Source organism: Panthera uncia, chromosome D1 (assembly GCF_023721935.1).
Source record: "Panthera uncia isolate 11264 chromosome D1, Puncia_PCG_1.0, whole genome shotgun sequence".
NCBI lineage: Eukaryota > Metazoa > Chordata > Mammalia > Carnivora > Felidae > Panthera > Panthera uncia.
Genome location: NC_064808.1, coordinates 5,880,624 through 5,897,059, shown reverse-complemented (window position 1 = coordinate 5,897,059; position 16,436 = coordinate 5,880,624). Strand labels below are relative to the sequence as shown.

Below are 16,436 nucleotides of genomic sequence, written 5' to 3'. Positions count from 1 at the left end.
CTTCCTAAGATGCCAGCGTCCCTGTGCTGAGTTCCACTGAAGAAGCAGGCTTCGTTAACAGAGGATTTGTAGGGACCTTCCCTTTTCTGATTCTTCATTTGTAACTAAGCTTTCTGGTGTAGCCCTGCCCAGCCTGTTCCAGACTTGGCCCCTACCTCCCTGCTGTCTTTCCGTGCACTAGGGACCCAGATCTCCCCCAGCCCAGGGGTCTTCCCTTTCGGCACCTGTTACATCTCCAGGCGAGGCCCCTTGCATTGCACAGACCAATCATTTGCCAAGAGAATGTGCCACTGACTACATGTCACCACGTGAACCCTGTGTTCTTAAAGGCCCTTCACCCATGCCTCCAAAGTGTCACCACTCCATGGTTTCACACCCCAAACACACAGCTCAGGCTCTGGCTCACCTCTCCAGTACGATAAAGTTCTAGGCTCTCCACTCTGGCATTTGAGATCTCTGCTGGCTCCCCTCCAGTGATAGTAAGCCCCCTACCTCCTAATACTGCAAATTCCATATTTACAATGTTGTCTTGTCTTCCTGTAGAAGGTACACAGGAAGATCTCTAGTTGTTATTTCTGTTCTGCTCTGAGCACCCAACACCCTGTCCAACCCTCCTTCTGCGTGACTGTCCCTCCAGGTACTTGGAGAAGAAAAGGGAGACAATGAGACTCTTCTGAGTGGCACTGGGGAGCTGGGAAAAGGCATTGGCTTTGTAGACCAGAGAGCCAGGTCTGATGGCAGCAGCCCCTCCTGGCCCTCTGGCCTCTTCTGGACTTGCTGGGCTGTTCCTTCTCCACTCTTCTCTCCTCCTGGGGTTACAGCTTCTTCCCTCCCTGCTACAGGGTTCCTGGGCCTCCCCTGGACCTTTGCTTCACTCCACACCCCCATCCCCCCATCGATTCTCAGGAGCTCTGTCTCCTTGTGCTTTTCCCCTGGTCACTAGGCCATTCCACAAACACCGATGCCTCACTGTATACTGGAGCCCCCCACTGGCTGGTGGGAGAGAGCATCTGGCTTGGGGATCTCTCTCCTCCTCCATGCCTTTTCTCCATCCCTTGTTCCTTCCCAAGTTGTCATCCCCATAATAACGCTGGGAGGTGGACTCTACTACCACCCACATTTTAGATATAAGGACACAGAGGCTCAGATTTGCGTGATCTGCCAGGGCCGCGCACCTAGTAACCGGCGGCGCCTGGCCACCGAGCGTTTGGCCCGGCTGCTCTAGAGCTGGTCTCCGCGCAGCTTAGACCCCGCCCGCCCCGCCCCGCCCCACGCCCCGCCCCGCCCCACGCCCCGCCCCGCCCCACGCCCCGCCCCCATGCCCGCCCACAACACGCCCCATTTATATGCTCCGCCCACCGCTCAGGCCCCGCCCTCGCCCCGCCCCGCCCGGCTCGGCCGCCAGAGGACCCGGAGCTGAGGCGCCCCGGCCTGCGGCGGCGGCGGCGGGGACGATGTGGTTCTTTGCCCGGGACCCGGTCCGGGACTTCCCGTTCGAGCTCAGCCCGGACCCCCCCGAGGGCGGCCCGCCTGGGCCCTGGGTCCTGCACCGCGGCCGCAAGAAGGTGAGCGCGGCCCCGCTCCGCAGGCCGCGGCCGACCTCGGCCTCGCCTAGTCAGCGCCGCCGGCCCCGCCGCGTCGCGCCCCGCCTGACGTGGCTGCGGAGCCTCCGGGGCAACCGGCCGGGGGAGGGGGACGGGCAGTGCCGACGTGGCGGGCGGAAGGACCGAGGGACGACCGGCGGACGGAACCGGGGTCACGTGGGCCCGGCTCAGTCCCTAAAGGCTGACCTGGGGAGATACCCGGAGGCGGCCCTTTTCTCCCGCCACTTGTCAGCTCGGGGGCCCATCTCGGAACTGGAGTGGTCGCCTGGGCCCGGCCCACATCCCTGAGGTCCCTCTGTCCTACCCCAGGCCACAGGCAGCCCGGTGTCCATCTTCGTGTACGACGTGAAGCCCGGTGCCGAAGAGCAGACCCAGGTGGCCAAAGCTGCCTTCAAGCGCCTCAAAACTCTCCGGCACCCCAACATTCTGGCCTACATCGATGGGCTGGAGGTACCTGCTGCCCAGGCTGTCCCATCCGTGCCCCTCACTTTCTCCCAGGCTCCCAGCCCTGTCTTCTGCCTTCCTGCCCCTCAGCTTCCACCCCTCCTGCCTCTGCACCCCTAGATTTGATTTCCCCTTCTCCACCTCTCTCCCCGTGCCTCTCATCTCCCCTTCCTCTCCGGCCATGTCCCCTTCTTCAGACAGACAAGTGCCTCCATGTAGTGACAGAGGCAGTGACCCCACTGGGAATATACCTCAAGGAGCGAGCGGAGGCCGGTGGCCTGAAGGATCTGGAGCTCTCCTGGGGGCTACACCAGATTGTGGTGAGGTGGGGGCAGTGGTGATGAGGGCAGGGTGGGGGACTCCAGTTGCTGGAGTGCGATGGCTCCTTCTGCCCCCAGAAAGCCCTCAGCTTCCTGGTCAATGACTGCAGCCTCATTCACAACAACGTCTGCATGGCCGCTGTGTTCGTGGACCGGGCCGGCGAGTGGAAGCTGGGGGGCCTGGACTACATGTACTCTGCCCAGGGCAATGGCGGGGGACCCCCCCCGGAAGGGGGTCCCTGAACTTGAGCAGTATGACCCCCCGGAGCTGGCTGATGGCAGTGGCAGAGCAGTCAGAGAGAAATGGTGGGTGACTGGGGGCGGCATGCCCCAACCTGCCCTATTCTGGAAGCTCCAGCAGCCTCGGGACCCCTCAACCAGCTGGCGCTTCCCTGTCCCCTGCCCCCCAGCTGGGGAGGGACCTAGGGTCCTCAGGGAGGTAGGGCAGGAGAAACAAAGACGTATGAGCTGGGGTGGATGTCCTTGCTTTTCTGAGCCTGAGTCTCTTTATCTGTCAAATGGGACTAATGAGCCCTGCTTCTCAGGGCTGATGGGATGATCAGCTTAGTGTCTGGTGCCCAAGGCGGGTTGGAGGTCTGTGCTGGCAGGTGGCAGGGCCTTGAGCGGCTCTGGTCACACTGCCTCAGGTCAGCCGACATGTGGCGCTTGGGCTGCCTCATCTGGGAAGTCTTCAACGGGCCCCTACCTCGGGCAGCCGCCCTGCGCAACCCTGGAAAGGTGAGTGTCCGACCCAATCCCAGCCCCTGTCTGCCAGCCAGCCAGCCCTGCCCTGACACTGACCCTTCTCCTGCAGATCCCCAAATCGCTGGTGCCCCATTACTGCGAGCTAGTTGGAGCCAACCCCAAAGTGCGTCCCAACCCAGCCCGCTTCCTGCAGAACTGCCGGGCGCCCGGTGGCTTCATGAACAACCGCTTTGTGGAGACCAACCTCTTCTTGGAGGAGATTCAGGTGAGCCCCCCACCCCGCCCTGGGCTTTGGTCCTGTGTCCTTCATCCCAGTCCTCCCTCCCCACTTTGTGGGCTCCCTTGGAATTAGACCCTGGGGGACAAGCGTGGACTAGGGAGCCAGGCTCTCTGGGTCTGAACCCTGGCTCCAGCTCTCATTTACTGTGACTTGTCAGACGCTCTTTCTACACTAGTACCTGCTTCAGAGGAACTCGGTGAGGATTCAGTGAGTGGGAAGCGCATCATATAATGTCTGCCACATAGTAGGTACTTAGTGACTGCCCCTGGCACTCCAGTAACTCCCCCTGTACATACTGGCCTTGGCCCTGATGGGTGCCATGCCTGGTGCTGCGCTGTGCTATGGGCAGCGGGGCCAGGAGGAAGAGTCAGACCCAGATCCCTGCCCTCAAGGACCTAGCAGGGAGTAAATGGACCAGGTCCCAACCCTTAGGGACTCTCACTGGGAGAGAGGGACAGAAAATCATAAATGAGGAAATGTGTGCTCCCAGGATAGGGACAAGTACCAGGAAGGAAAATAGTGGGTCAGGGTGCTCAGGGAGAGGTTCTCTCAGGGGTGACATTTGAACTGAGACCTGACGAGTGGGAAGGTGGGAGCCATGGCGATGGGAATTGGGGAAGAGTGTTCCAGGCAGAGGGAACAGCAAATGGAAAGATGTGAGGGAGGACTCCTTGGCTTAATCTCCTTGAACTTGAGTTTCCATATCTGTGTAATGGGGATAATGATAGTTTCTGCTGGCCTGTAGGTTGTTGTAGGGAATGCGGGGGGGAGGCTCAGCCCTGGATACCTGCTCTGACCCAGCTGAGTGTGGGGCACACGGAAAGGTGACTGAGAATCTGGAGGGGGAGAGGAGTGAGACACTTACCTGACCTTGTTGGAGCTGGTCGGGCAGGGAGGGCCTTCAGAGCAGGAGAACCTGAGCTTCATCCTGAGGGAAAAGCGCCGGAGGTGCTGGGCCCTGTGCCTCCTGGGCAGGTGGGGGCAGCAGGGACTTTGTCACCTGGAGTCCTCACGTCTCTGACTCTGCCAGGCCACCCTTCTTATAATGTGCTCCATAGGAAATGGGCTGTTTCTGGCCAAGCCCAAGGAGAATGTGGGAGGGCAGGGCCTCGGGGCCCCTCTTCCTGTCATTGGGCTGGCCAGTGGAGAGTGCCCAGCTATGCGACCTTGAATGCGGTTCGGTCTTCTCTGGGCGTTGGCGCCCCATGAACCTGACTGTCAGAGCACCAGGTCTGCCTCCCACGCTCGACTGAGGTACTCAAGTGCTAACCAGGTCCTCCTCATTCCCAGCCAGAGGTCAGCTCTTCTGGGCCAGGCATCTGCTTGGGGAATGAGGGCACAGTAGAAAACACAGGAACTTTGGAAGCATATAGAACTAGGGTATAATCCCTAGCCAGTCACTCTCGACTGGTGACCTCGAGCCTCAACCTCCTTGCATATACATGAGGGAATGACAGCATCTCTTCACAGGGTGCAGCACAGGGTAGGTGACAGCCCACGGAGTCAAACTCTTCCCTGTCTGCTGCTTAGCTGTGTGACTTTTGACAGATTCCTTGACCTCTCTGTGCCTTAGCTTCCTTGTTGGATTAAATGTGGATTATGTTGGCACCTATCCGATAAAGATGTGGGGGGATCATTTAACCTGTGTAAAGGTTTTAGCATGTAACTCTGCCTGGCATAGTCTGTCCTCAGGAGACGTGAGTTACGGGGATTGTGGCCTCAGAGGCAGATTAGGGGGACCATTGAGCTGACGGCCTGGCCTGCCTGGCTCAGTGGGAGGACCAGGTCTCGGGGTTAACTATACCTGATCCCTGCCTTCTGCACAGCGTGCCACGAATACCACCCTGGCCAGGGTCACGTGGATGGACTAAGCCCCCTCCCCTCTCTGAGCCTTAGTTTTCTCATTGGTGTGCTGGGGTTAACGGTACTCACACCTTGGGTTGTTGTTTGTGAGGAGTAGAGGTGATGCTGACAAAGGTCTGATGGCCCAAGTGGCTGCTTTCCCAGCAACGGGTCAGGGGTAGTGACGAGAATGACAGTCACTGACTAACTAGGCGCCCACGGTGTGCCAGGCACTGTGCTGGCAGCTTTCACGTGCATTTTCCGGTTGAATCTGCAGAACAACTCAGTATAGTTATTATCCCGCTTCACAGCTGGAGGAACTGGCCCAAGGTCACGTGGTTGCTAAATGAGGGAGTTGGGATTTGAACCCAGGCAGTGGGGCTCCAGAGCCCGTATAGTTCAATTCTCTTTCAGGCTGGGGGCGACCCTCTGTCCCGGCCCATAGCTGAGGCTGATCTAGGCTGATCTCCTCCCCGTATCCTGTCCTTGATCCCCCAGATCAAAGAGCCGGCTGAGAAGCAAAAGTTCTTCCAAGAGCTGAGCAAGAGCCTGGACTCTTTCCCCGAGGATTTCTGCCGGCACAAGGTGCTGCCCCAGCTGCTGACCGCCTTCGAGTTTGGCAATGCAGGAGCCGTTGTCCTCACACCCCTGTTCAAGGTGAGCAAGGCCCGTGGGGCCCAGGGACTGGCCGGGTGGGTCTGAATGGCAAAGGAGAAGGCTCTGGGGGAGGGGCGGTCTGGTCAGGGCAGATCCACACACATGACAGGACCACTTGATCAGCTGTCAGGGAGGCTGGGTGGACTCCTTGTCCTTGAGGAGGCGAAACCCTGGGCCTCTAAAATTCTTTTTCCAAAGACCCTTTGCTTGAGAGCCCACAGACCTTCTTCCATTTCCCCAACACAGTGCCCTTGGTCTGACACGTGCACCGTGTTTCCAAGGCCCGGGAGATCACCTGCTCAACACCCCACTTTCCCTCTTCCCTCCTGACCACTTGGCACTCAGTTCTCTTGACTTCTAGGGGCTGGATCCTCCCCCCACTTCCTTAGACCCCAGCCCACCCTTGCCTGGGCACCTGCTCTTCCCCACTCTGCCCACCCTGGGAGAACACTTTCTCCTGAAGGGGCTTGGCATGGGGCAAGAGGGAAGACAGCAAGCAAATCCTTATGGCTGGGAGCCTCCAGAAATCATAGGCAGAATTCTGTATGCATGAGTGTGCATGTGGTACATTGGTGCCTGATTATAGGGAGGGGCACAGAGCTTTCATTAGTCTCCCAAGAGGGGCCTGGACTCGAAAAGTTAAGGGCAGGGCTGCCTGAGATGGAGTATGGGCAGAGGGGCTGCTGAAGAAGTGCCTGACGCCCTCCACCATCACCCCATTCCCACCCTGGGAGATCAGCAGGGAGTCCAAGGAAGGTAAATGAGCCCAGTAAAGTCACCCTGCTTCTGTGCATGTAGCCGAGCCCCCTCTTCCTGCTCTTTCCCAAAGGTGGGCAAGTTCCTCAACGCTGAGGAGTATCAGCAGAAGATCATCCCTGTTGTGGTCAAGATGTTCTCATCCACTGACCGGGCCATGCGTATCCGCCTCCTACAGCAGGTAAGGGCTGTGGTCAGACCCTATACCCCTCCACCTCACCCAGACCCCACCTTGGCTGCTGGGGAGACCTTTGTCTCACTTCCAGCCCCAGGCTGGTGACCCGAGCCCCTGCCCTGGCACCCCAGAAACCTTTCCCCAAACACACACAGATGAGGGACTGGTAAGGCTAGGCTCTCAGGAAGTTGAGACCATCACAAGGTTCACTGGCACCTTTGGGAAGGCACAGCCTGCCCAGACTGCAGGGCCCCAACTGTCCGCCTCCCCCAGTCTCTTGACTTGATCACTTTAGCTGTTCATAGAGTGGGGATAGTGTCTCTCCTGCCAATCCCTGGGCAGCTGGGAGCATCAAACAGGATCCGTGGGATCAAGGGTGGGGGCCTCTTATGAGCCAGCAAGTACCTAGAGGCTCCCAGCTATCGTTCCCGCCCCAGCTGCCAAACACGTGAGCCTACCTCACGCCACTTTCTGGCTGGGGTTTATAGCCCCTTTTATAGAAGAGACAGTAGAGGCTCTGAGAAGGGATGTGATGCAGGACCGGAGGCCAGGCCCTCCAGCTGCCAGTCCTTGGTTCTTCCCAGCACCCTCCTGGCCCCTCTTCATCACTCTGCGTGGTCCGAAGGCCAGAGATAGGCCAGATGCGAGGTAGGGGGCTCAGGAGATGCACCTGGCTAGCCGGTGCCTGCCAGGTGGAAAAACAAAGCCACGAGATGAGCTGGTGGCTGTGATCAGGGTTGGAGGTGCTGACCGTGTTCTCCCCCTCACTGGGCCACAGATGGAACAGTTTATCCAATACCTCGATGAGCCAACAGTCAACACCCAGATCTTTCCCCACGTTGTGCACGGTTTCCTGGACACCAACCCTGCCATCCGGGAGCAGACAGTCAAGGTGGGCGTGCCCTGGTTTTTGAAGGCTCAGAGAGGGCTCACTTGAGAGCACAGCGGCCTTGGTTTTGGCCTATGGGTCTGAGCAGGTTAAGGGAGGAGCAGGCACGACCCTGCATGTAGGGCCGGGCTCTGGGAGCGGCTCAGCAGCTGGTGAGGGAAGCAGGTTGGGATCGGCTTATAGTCCTCCGTTCAGCAGACACTGGCTGAGCACCTCTCGTGCCTGGCCCTGTGCCCCATGCTGGGATGCACTGTGCCTCATGGAGCATCTTTTTGAGATGACAGGGAGTGGGTTTGGCAGACAGTACACAGAATTAGGAAAGGTACATTATGTTAGAAAGTGACAGTGTGAAGAGAAGGGTTTGCAGTTTTAAAAACAGCGATCAGGGAAGAATTGCTAAGGAGGTATCATTTAGGGAAAGGAGGCTTGGGATCAAGGTAGGTGGAGATCTGGAGGAAACGGGTTCCCTGCAGAAGGAACATGTGCAGAGGTCCTGAGGCCAGTGTAGAAGTAGCAGTAAGAGGTTTAGCATGGCTGAAGGGGCGTGGTTGTGAGAGGTGGAGTCTGAGAGGTAATGGTGGCTCAGACCTGAGAGGTGGCAGTGGGGGGACAGAAGGGGCCACATTCCGAAGGTGGGGCCGACAGTATGTGCTGATGGGTGGATGCGGAGCCAAGTGTGGCTCCGAGGTTTCTGGCCCGGGCACCTGGAAGGTTAAGTTGCCATTTACTGAGAAACTGGGAGCCTCAGGTTTGCGGGAGGAGGTTGGTCTAGTTAGGCAGGTACAGATGTCTGTTCGGCCGCTGGTTATTTATGTGTGAAGTTCAGGGAAGAAGTCTGGGCCGGAGCTGCTCCTCTGGGCTTTGTCAGCTAACAAGGGCATTCAGAGCCACGAAAGGGGTAAGGTCACCTAGGGTGAGGTGAAAAGAGAAGAGGCCTGGTGAGCACCTGTGGGGGTCTGAACCGTAAGATCTCGGCCACAGGAGACCGAGAAGGAGCAGCTGATGAGGTCAGAGGAGAGTGATGAGAGGGCAGGGTCCTGGAGGACCAGAGATGGCAGTTTCAAGGAGCAAGGAGAACTCAGGAGTGTCAGAGCTACTGAGGGGTCACAGCTGGTTTGGACGGAGAATCGGCCGCTGGATTTAGCAACACAAAGGTCCCCGGTCACCTCCTGGAGCCAGTTGGTAGAGAGTGGGTGGGGGGCGGTGTTTCTGTAGAAGCGTGAGTAGAGTGCGTGCAAGAGAGGACGGAGGGAGAAGGATGGGAGACGGGGGTGTGCACCAACTTCGGAGGTTTTGCTGTAAAGGGGACAGAGAAGCGTCCCCTTCCGCGGCATTCTGGGTAGGGGCCAGGACCAGGTTGGGGGGTAGGTTTGGGAGGTTCCCTCAGCACCCAGTGCCACTACTGGCCCACACACCCTCCCCGGAAGCCACTTCTGCATGTGGTCTTTTGGCCGGCCGTGGCCCACGGTTTGCACACTCCTGCACCCACAGTCCATGCTGCTCCTGGCCCCAAAGCTGAACGAGGCCAACCTGAACGTGGAGTTGATGAAGCACTTCGCGCGGCTGCAGGCCAAGGATGAGCAGGGCCCCATCCGCTGCAATACCACCGTCTGCCTGGGCAAAATCGGCTCCTACCTCAGTGCCAGTGTGAGTGCCCTACGTGGATTCTGGGGGTTCTCTCACTGTCCCCGGGGCCACGGTGTCCTCCAGGGCCAGGCCTCCTTGTGCAGGGGCCGCCATCCTCCCAGAGGCCTAGGCCCTGGGTGCTCCCAGCCCAGAGGTGTGAGGGTAGATTGAGGCATGTATCAGGTCGCCCAGCCAGTAGGTGGTGGATCTGGGAACTGAACGCGGGCTTGCTTGGCCCCCTTGGCCTGTGTGCACTCCCTCAGCCAGGGTCTGTAAACGCAGATGTCTGCAGCGCCCAGACAGTTAACAGGAATGAATGAATGGTGACGGCGGCCCAGGCCTCGGCCCCAGGGCAGCGGCTCCAGCCCCTGTCGTCCTGAGGCAGCATGAACAGGGTGATCTGGGAGGAGAAGCCCAGATCGAGTTTTCAGGAAAAATTCGCCTCGTTTGTTAGTGATTAGCTCACATTTTTCAGATTCTGGGGGAGCCCGTGGATGGCCTCTGCTCCGGGAAGTAGATCTGGGAGTTCTGGGTCCCAGTACTGATCCTGAACTCAGGAGCCCTCTCTCCTGCCCCACCCCAGACCCGACACAGGGTCCTCACCTCTGCCTTCAGCCGGGCCACCAAAGACCCATTTGCACCTTCGCGGGTGGCGGGTGTCCTGGGCTTTGCTGCCACCCACAACCTCTACTCCATGAATGACTGTGCCCACAAGATCCTGCCTGTGCTCTGTGGCCTCACCGTGGATCCTGAGAAATCTGTGCGAGACCAGGTGAGGCACAGCTGGGCCCGGGCCCTGGAGCGGAGGCTCCAGGGGGGCATTTGGGCCCTAGCTGGCCCCGCGGACTCATGGGAACCCAGGAGTCCCCAGCTTTGCCCCTTCCTACCCCATAGGCCTTCAAGGCCATTCGAAGCTTCCTGTCCAAACTGGAGTCTGTGTCAGAGGACCCAACCCAGCTAGCGGAAGTGGGTGAGTGGCCCCCAGTCGTGTGCCCTCTTCTTCCATCACATCCTTGACTGTTACCTGTCAGAGCCCCCTTCCATGTCACTGGAGTCTCTGAAAGCTAGAACGACCTCGGAGAGCAGACCCGACACCACTGCTCCCCACCCCTCCCATCTTAGAGATGGGGGAGCACAGGCCTGGAGAAGGGGGGCCACTACAGGTTGCTCTGTGTCCGTTGCTGCGCTCCTGTCACCTTCCCCATGAGAGCCTGAGGTGACTGTACTTGTCTCTTTTGACACTGCCCAGAGAAGGATGTCCATGCCGCCTCCAGCCCTGGAATGGGAGGAGCCGCAGCCAGCTGGGCAGGCTGGGCTGTCACAGGGGTCTCCTCGCTCACGTCCAAGCTGATCCGTGCACACCCAGCAGCTGCCCCGGCTGAGACCAACGTCCCCCAGAGACCCACGCCCGAGGGTGAGTGTGCCCCAGAGTGGCCACATCAGTGACTGAGGGCTTGGGGGTGCTGGCACCTAGGAGCTGTTACTGTCTGGCTTCTCCGGGGGTGGCAGTGGGGACGTAGGGGACAGGCGGGGTCTGGTCCCTTCACGAGCTGCTCCCTGCACCTTCCCCCTGACCCCAGAAACCTCTGCCCTGTTTTGAGACCTTCCTGGGGCCCGGTATCTGGGACCTCAGTGAGCCTCTGCTCCTCAGGACTCCCTGCCCCGGCCCCCGCCGTCGTCCCTGCCACATCCACAACCTCAGGCCACTGGGAGACGCAAGAGGAGGGCACGGACACAGCGGAGGACAGCAGTGTTGCCGACAGATGGGATGATGAAGACTGGGGCAGCCTGGAGGTGAGTGGGGCCGAGGGGGCCTCCCCAGGCGACTCCCAGGTAACTTCAGGTCAAAGGTTAAGGCTGCCTTCAAGGAGCTCAGGTGGGCTTGGCTGGTCACGCCTGTCCTCATCTGCACGGCATCCCTGCTGAGTAGGTGTCACGAGTGGCCCTTGTGGGTAAGAGTTGGCAGCTGTCCCCCACTAAGCCCCAGGGGCCCCTGGGAGCAGGGATGGAAGTGGTGGCGGTGGGCCACCCAAATGGGGTGGGCAGCCCATTTGTCTTCCTCACTCTCTTCTCCCTGTCCTCCAGTAGCTCCAGGGGTCAGTAAGGAGAGGCCACCCCCAGGCCTGTGGGGGATGGGCTGAGGATGGAGTGGGGCTACCCTGATGGGAATGGGGGCAGACCTCGGGGCCCGATTTCCCCATCTGCTGACAACAGTCTCGGGTCTGAGGCTGTGGGGAACGGTGTGGAACATCTAGATCTCATTCCCCAGCCTCAGAGGAGTGATGGCATGTCCACTCTATAGATGGGAAGCAAGGCTTGAGGAGCAAGTGAGGTGGAATGCCAAAGAAGAAAGGGTGGAGCCCGCGGCTGGGAAGGGGCAGGCAGGCTTCCTTGCCCTTTGGGTGGGGGCTGGAGCGCCTATGGTCGCGCTCTCCTTCTCACACTGCAGCAGGAGGCCGAATCGGTGTTGGCCCAGCAGGAGGACTGGAGTACTGGGGGCCGAGCTAGCCGTGCCGGGCAGGTAAGCAGGGTGGGACAGTGGTGTTCCTGTGGGGGAGGGGGAGGGGGAGGCCAGCCATTGGGCACCCCCCCCCCCATTGGGCACTACCTCCCCATCTTCTGCAGACCAGCAACCTGGACCCAAAATCCGAGTCAGACTGGAGCAGCTGGGAAGCCGAGGGCTCGTGGGAGCAGGGCTGGCAGGAGCCAAGTCCCCCGGAGCCACCGCCTGAGGGCACACGGCTGGCCAGCGAGTATAACTGGGGTGGCTCGGAGCCCAGTGACAAAGGTGATCCCTTTGCTGCTGTGTCGTCACGCCGGGAGACCAGCGCTCAGGTACTTGGCACCTTTTCCCATGAGGGTTCAGACCGGGGTGGACCTCAGCCGGGAGTCCACCTCCACTCCAACCACACTTCCCTTTCAGCCGAGACCCGATTCATGGGGCGATGACAACTGGGAGGGTCTGGAGACCGAGAGCCGTGAGTGCTTCCCCTTCTCGACCGACCGGGCAGACAGACTGGGGGCAGGGGCAGGCTGGGAAGCTGAGGCCCCAGTGGTCCTGAAGCCCTCCGCCCTCCTCCTCCTCCTCCTCCTCCTCCTCCTCCTCCTCCTCCTCCTCCTGCTCCCAGGGCAAGGGAAGGCCGAGCTGGCCCGGAAGAAGCGCGAGGAGCGTCGGCGGGAGATGGAAGCCAAACGCGCTGAAAAGAAGGCAGCCAAGGGCCCCATGAAGCTGGGAACTCGGAAGCTGGACTGAACTTGCCATATGGGCGCTCGCAGCCGCGGAGAGCAGGCCCCGCGGATGTATTTATTGTACAAACCATGCCAGCCCGGCCAGCCCGGCCAGGCACATCTCACGTGTACATAATCAGAGCCACAATAAATTCTATTTCACACCCCTGTGCTGGGCTCAGTGTAGCCCCTCCCAGGAGGCTTGGGTATGGCGCTGCCCTGCGAAGTCCACGCCCACCACAGACGGGAACATCAATTCGCTTGGACAAGCCGAGAGTGCAGAGGCATGGTTTGATTTATCAGTTTCCAGGAAACGCCCTCTGGGAGGAAGGACCTCAGTGCCTGAGAGTCCCACACTCCGCCTGCGAACTGGGCGGCGCCTGTAAGGGCGCCCTTAGAACTCGGGGCGCAGGAAGGGGTCTAAGACCCCCGGAGAGTTCCTGGGTCCGAGCCCCGAGTTGGAACACAGGTGAGAGACTGAGTTCACCCCGAGGGTCAGGCGGGAACCCCTCGCTGATGGCTGAGGGCCTCGTTAGCGGCGGCGCTGGGGCACACAGGCCCCGTGTGGGCGGCTGCGTGCGAAGCCAGCTTTGCAGACGCAGCGGAAGGAGCCGCTTGTGTTCACGCAGCGCTCACTCTTGCACAGCAGCCCACGCTGGTTCAGTTCTCGGCACTCATCGATGTCTGCAGGTGGGGGCGACAGGTGCGAGCTTCGCCAGGGCGCCAGAGCACGCAGCCCCCTTAGCGTGTGGCCCCGTGCCTCCCCCGGGCTGCCAGCCTTGGCCCCGGCCCCTCCACCAACTTCTGGTCTTGGGCTGGGGGCCGGTCCCACCCCCGCGGCCCCGCTCACCGACACAACGCGCACGAGAGGCGTCGAGCTGGAAGCCGCCCGGACACTCGCACACGGCGCCGCCGGGCCTCGGCACGCAGCGGCCACTCACGCAGCGGCACTCGTCCGAGTCCTCCTCCGAGCTGTCCTCTTCTGTGCCGGTGGGGAAAATGCAGACATCAACCTTCACCTCTGCCAGCAGATGGTTGGGGACCCCCGACCCCCGCACCCTCTCTGTGCCCTCCCGTTATACTCACCTCGAGGGGGCTTTCCTAGCAGCAGGGGGCTCGCGTCCCAGAAGGAATTGCTCTCACTCTGTGACGTTGGGCACTGGGACCCTGGGAGGAGCGGGGGCGGTCAGCCACGCGAAAGCAGCACCCTGGCTCCTGCCCCAGCACTCCGCAAACCCCTCTGGGGAGGCTCACCAGCGCTGCGTGGCGGGCAAGGGCGGCACTGGGCTCCCCAACCGCGGCCCTGACGACAGCAGCAGTCGTCGAAGGTGAGGGCTGGCCCGGCCAGGGGTCCCGCGCACATGCCATCTTCTCCGCGCTGGGCCCAGCACACGTCCCGTCGCTCCGGGGCACGCTCTGCCAGGGGAGACCTGGCTTCAGCTGGGGGCCCGAAACGGGGACACTAGGTCCCCGCTCCAACCAAGCCTCGCGGGGAGCCGCGACCCCGGGGCTCCACCCGGCAGCCCAGGCCCTGGAATTGGCCCAAGACAACTCTTGCCCTCACCGGCTGGGCTCTCGGGGAGCTGGCAATCGCGGCCGGAGGGCCCGGGCACCCAGGGCGGGCGGCACTCGCAGCGGTAGGAGCCCGGCAGGTTGACGCAGCGGCCAGGGCGGCACGCTGCCGGGTCCTGACACTCGTCTACGTCTAGGGGGTAGCGAGGGCATGGATGGGAGTGGCGGTCACAGCTTGGCCCAGTCCCCGCTCCCCTCCTGTTTCCCCAGCCGGCAGGCCCGGGCCTCACCCATCTCCTCCGGGCTCAGACACTGCCGCTGCGCCGGGCTGTACTCGGCGGGGGGCGTGCAGGCACAGCGGTAGCCGCCGCGCGTGTTCTCACACACTCCGTTCCGGCAGTTGGACTCGTCCAAGCACTCGTCCACGTCTGCGGGGAGGAAAAGCACGAGTGGAGGGAACCAGCCCGAAGTCGGGTGGTTGTGCGTGTCTCCCGGCTGCTGGCCCACGGCCACTGGGACCATCTGCGCTCACCCACGCACTCCAGTAGGTTCCCGTCGTAGTAGAAGCCTTGCTTGCAATAGCACTCGTAGCCGGGCTGCGTATTCACGCACTTGCCCTCCTTGCAGATCTCTGCTCCGAACAGTATGCACTCGTCGATGTCTGCGGAGTGACAAGCCGTGGGCGCCCTGCGGCCTCCACCTCCCGGGCCGCTCAGGCCCGCAGCCAGGGAAGTGTGGGCGGGGCTTAACGCGGGGGCGGAGCAAACTCAGTGGGAGAGGCTTTTCCCGAGGCTGACGGGGGCGTGGTAGGGGCGGGGCAGACGATGACGGTGTGGGCGGGGCCTACCCCAGTTAGCACTACCGACCTCGGGGGGCGGGGCGGGGCGTGTCCGGTGGGCGGAGCCGTGTCGGGGCTTACCACGGTGGGCCGGGATGCCGTAGTTGACAATGTTGTTGTCTTGGGTGTAGCCCTTCCCGTCTGGGCAGAGACTGTGGAACTCAGCTGCGGGGAGAGAGCGGCCGTGGGGAAGAAAGGAGGCGGGGTTGAGCGCGTGCGTGCTTCTGTCGGAGCTCTCCGCCTCATTTCCCACCTATCCAGGGAGGGGCCATTTCTCCCCGTCCGTTTCCAAATGAAGAAACTGAGACTCTGGGAAGGGGAAAGGCCTGCCCGGCTCCTGACCTGAGCTGTACACTGGGCAGGGATAGATCTCGCAGTGGTCTCCCCAGCCAGCCCCCAGCGAGCAGCAGCACTCCTGCTGGGTGACATTGGTGGCCAGTACACTGTCGCAGAACACGGTGTCATCGAAGTTAAGGTAGCACTCCTTCTTGTGGTGGGGCTGCTCCACCTCTGAGGGGAGGGGAGGGCAGCTCAGGGTCCTGCAGACAGTCTTGCTGTCCACGCTGCCCACCGACCTCATGCCCCGGCTGCCCCACACTCCCTCGCTCCCCTCAGCCGCCCCGTCAGAGCCAAGCTCCATCCTCAATGTGAGGTTCAGGGCTCTCCTGTGCAGTCCAGGTCCACTGGACTCTCGGGCAAAAGGGATTTCTTCCCGTTCCCCAGATTCCAGAGGGTGGGACCAGGAAAAGTCTCTGAACCCCAGCTGCAGCTCAGGGGAGTTGTCTAATCTGAGGAGGAGCCTGGAGGACACTCACCCTCACAGCCGTGCTGGTCCTGGGTGGGCGTGAAGCCCTCGTCACAGACGCAAACATAGGAGCCCTGCAGGTTCTCGCAGGCCCCGTGGGGAAGACACAGGCCGGGGTCCTGGCTGCATTCATCTATGTCTGTGGGGAGTGAGGGAAGCAGGAAGAGTGGCTCCAAGGAAACCAGTCGCTTCTTGCGGGGGGGGGGGGGGGGAATGTGCCTCCGGGGACTCACACAAGTTCAGAACCCGAACTTCCACTTTGATCTCAAAGTGCACACAATAGGGAGTGTGCTCTTGCCTGTCTGTGCATGTGGGTAGATGTGTGCACATTCACTGTATTCTTCCCAAAACCTGCAGTGGCTGTTACCGGCAACAGAATGGAGCCCTCACTCTCAGCCTGGCATTCAAGGCCTTTGAGTTTGGTCTCCTGGTATCTTTCAATTTCATCATCCTGTATTCTAAGTTCCAATTCAACTGTCACATCTCCGTTGCAATTAATCACCCCTCCAGACCTCTTTTGGCTCCCAGCACTCTGAACAGTAAGAATCAATTTACATGTCAGCCTCCTCCAGTGGGAATCCTGGATCACTGCTCTATTCCTAGTACATAGTATAGAAGCTGGCAAATAGTAGGTTCTCTGGAAACTCCTGTCCACTGATGCATGGAAAGGTCACCATGCAACTACGTCATTATTACTGTTGCTATTGTGGGTGGAGTGGAAGGGTGAGTGAGCGGGTGGATGGACAGATGGATGG

At 60.7% G+C, this 16,436-nt stretch overlaps 2 protein-coding genes across 2 annotated transcripts in view; one reads left to right on the top strand and one right to left on the bottom strand.

Annotated features, from left to right (window-relative positions):
- The first annotated feature begins 1,372 nt into the window (after positions 1 to 1,372).
- Positions 1,373 to 12,692, top strand: SCYL1 (SCY1 like pseudokinase 1). Its single transcript, XM_049616382.1, is given in 19 exon segments — positions 1,373 to 1,565; positions 1,914 to 2,054; positions 2,246 to 2,368; positions 2,447 to 2,587; positions 2,589 to 2,674; positions 3,016 to 3,106; positions 3,183 to 3,338; positions 5,694 to 5,852; positions 6,682 to 6,789; positions 7,562 to 7,675; positions 9,164 to 9,319; positions 9,882 to 10,070; positions 10,193 to 10,268; positions 10,548 to 10,712; positions 10,950 to 11,092; positions 11,748 to 11,819; positions 11,924 to 12,133; positions 12,222 to 12,276; positions 12,427 to 12,692. Coding segments are annotated over 19 exon segments (2,421 nt in total). The 5' UTR covers positions 1,373 to 1,454; the 3' UTR covers positions 12,552 to 12,692.
- Positions 12,693 to 12,798: 106 nt separating this feature from the next.
- LTBP3 (latent transforming growth factor beta binding protein 3) overlaps positions 12,799 to 16,436 on the bottom strand; it is a 17,079-nt gene continuing 13,441 nt past the window's right edge. Inside the window, exons 17-26 of the mRNA XM_049614874.1 lie at positions 15,692 to 15,909; positions 15,219 to 15,386; positions 14,958 to 15,041; positions 14,571 to 14,699; positions 14,329 to 14,466; positions 14,091 to 14,231; positions 13,781 to 13,942; positions 13,613 to 13,693; positions 13,377 to 13,508; positions 12,799 to 13,210 (exon numbers count right to left, since the gene is read on the bottom strand). Of these exons, the coding sequence (XP_049470831.1) occupies positions 13,059 to 13,210; positions 13,377 to 13,508; positions 13,613 to 13,693; positions 13,781 to 13,942; positions 14,091 to 14,231; positions 14,329 to 14,466; positions 14,571 to 14,699; positions 14,958 to 15,041; positions 15,219 to 15,386; positions 15,692 to 15,909 (1,405 nt within the window). The 3' untranslated portion in view covers positions 12,799 to 13,058. The remainder of the gene's footprint in view (positions 13,211 to 13,376; positions 13,509 to 13,612; positions 13,694 to 13,780; positions 13,943 to 14,090; positions 14,232 to 14,328; positions 14,467 to 14,570; positions 14,700 to 14,957; positions 15,042 to 15,218; positions 15,387 to 15,691; positions 15,910 to 16,436) is intronic.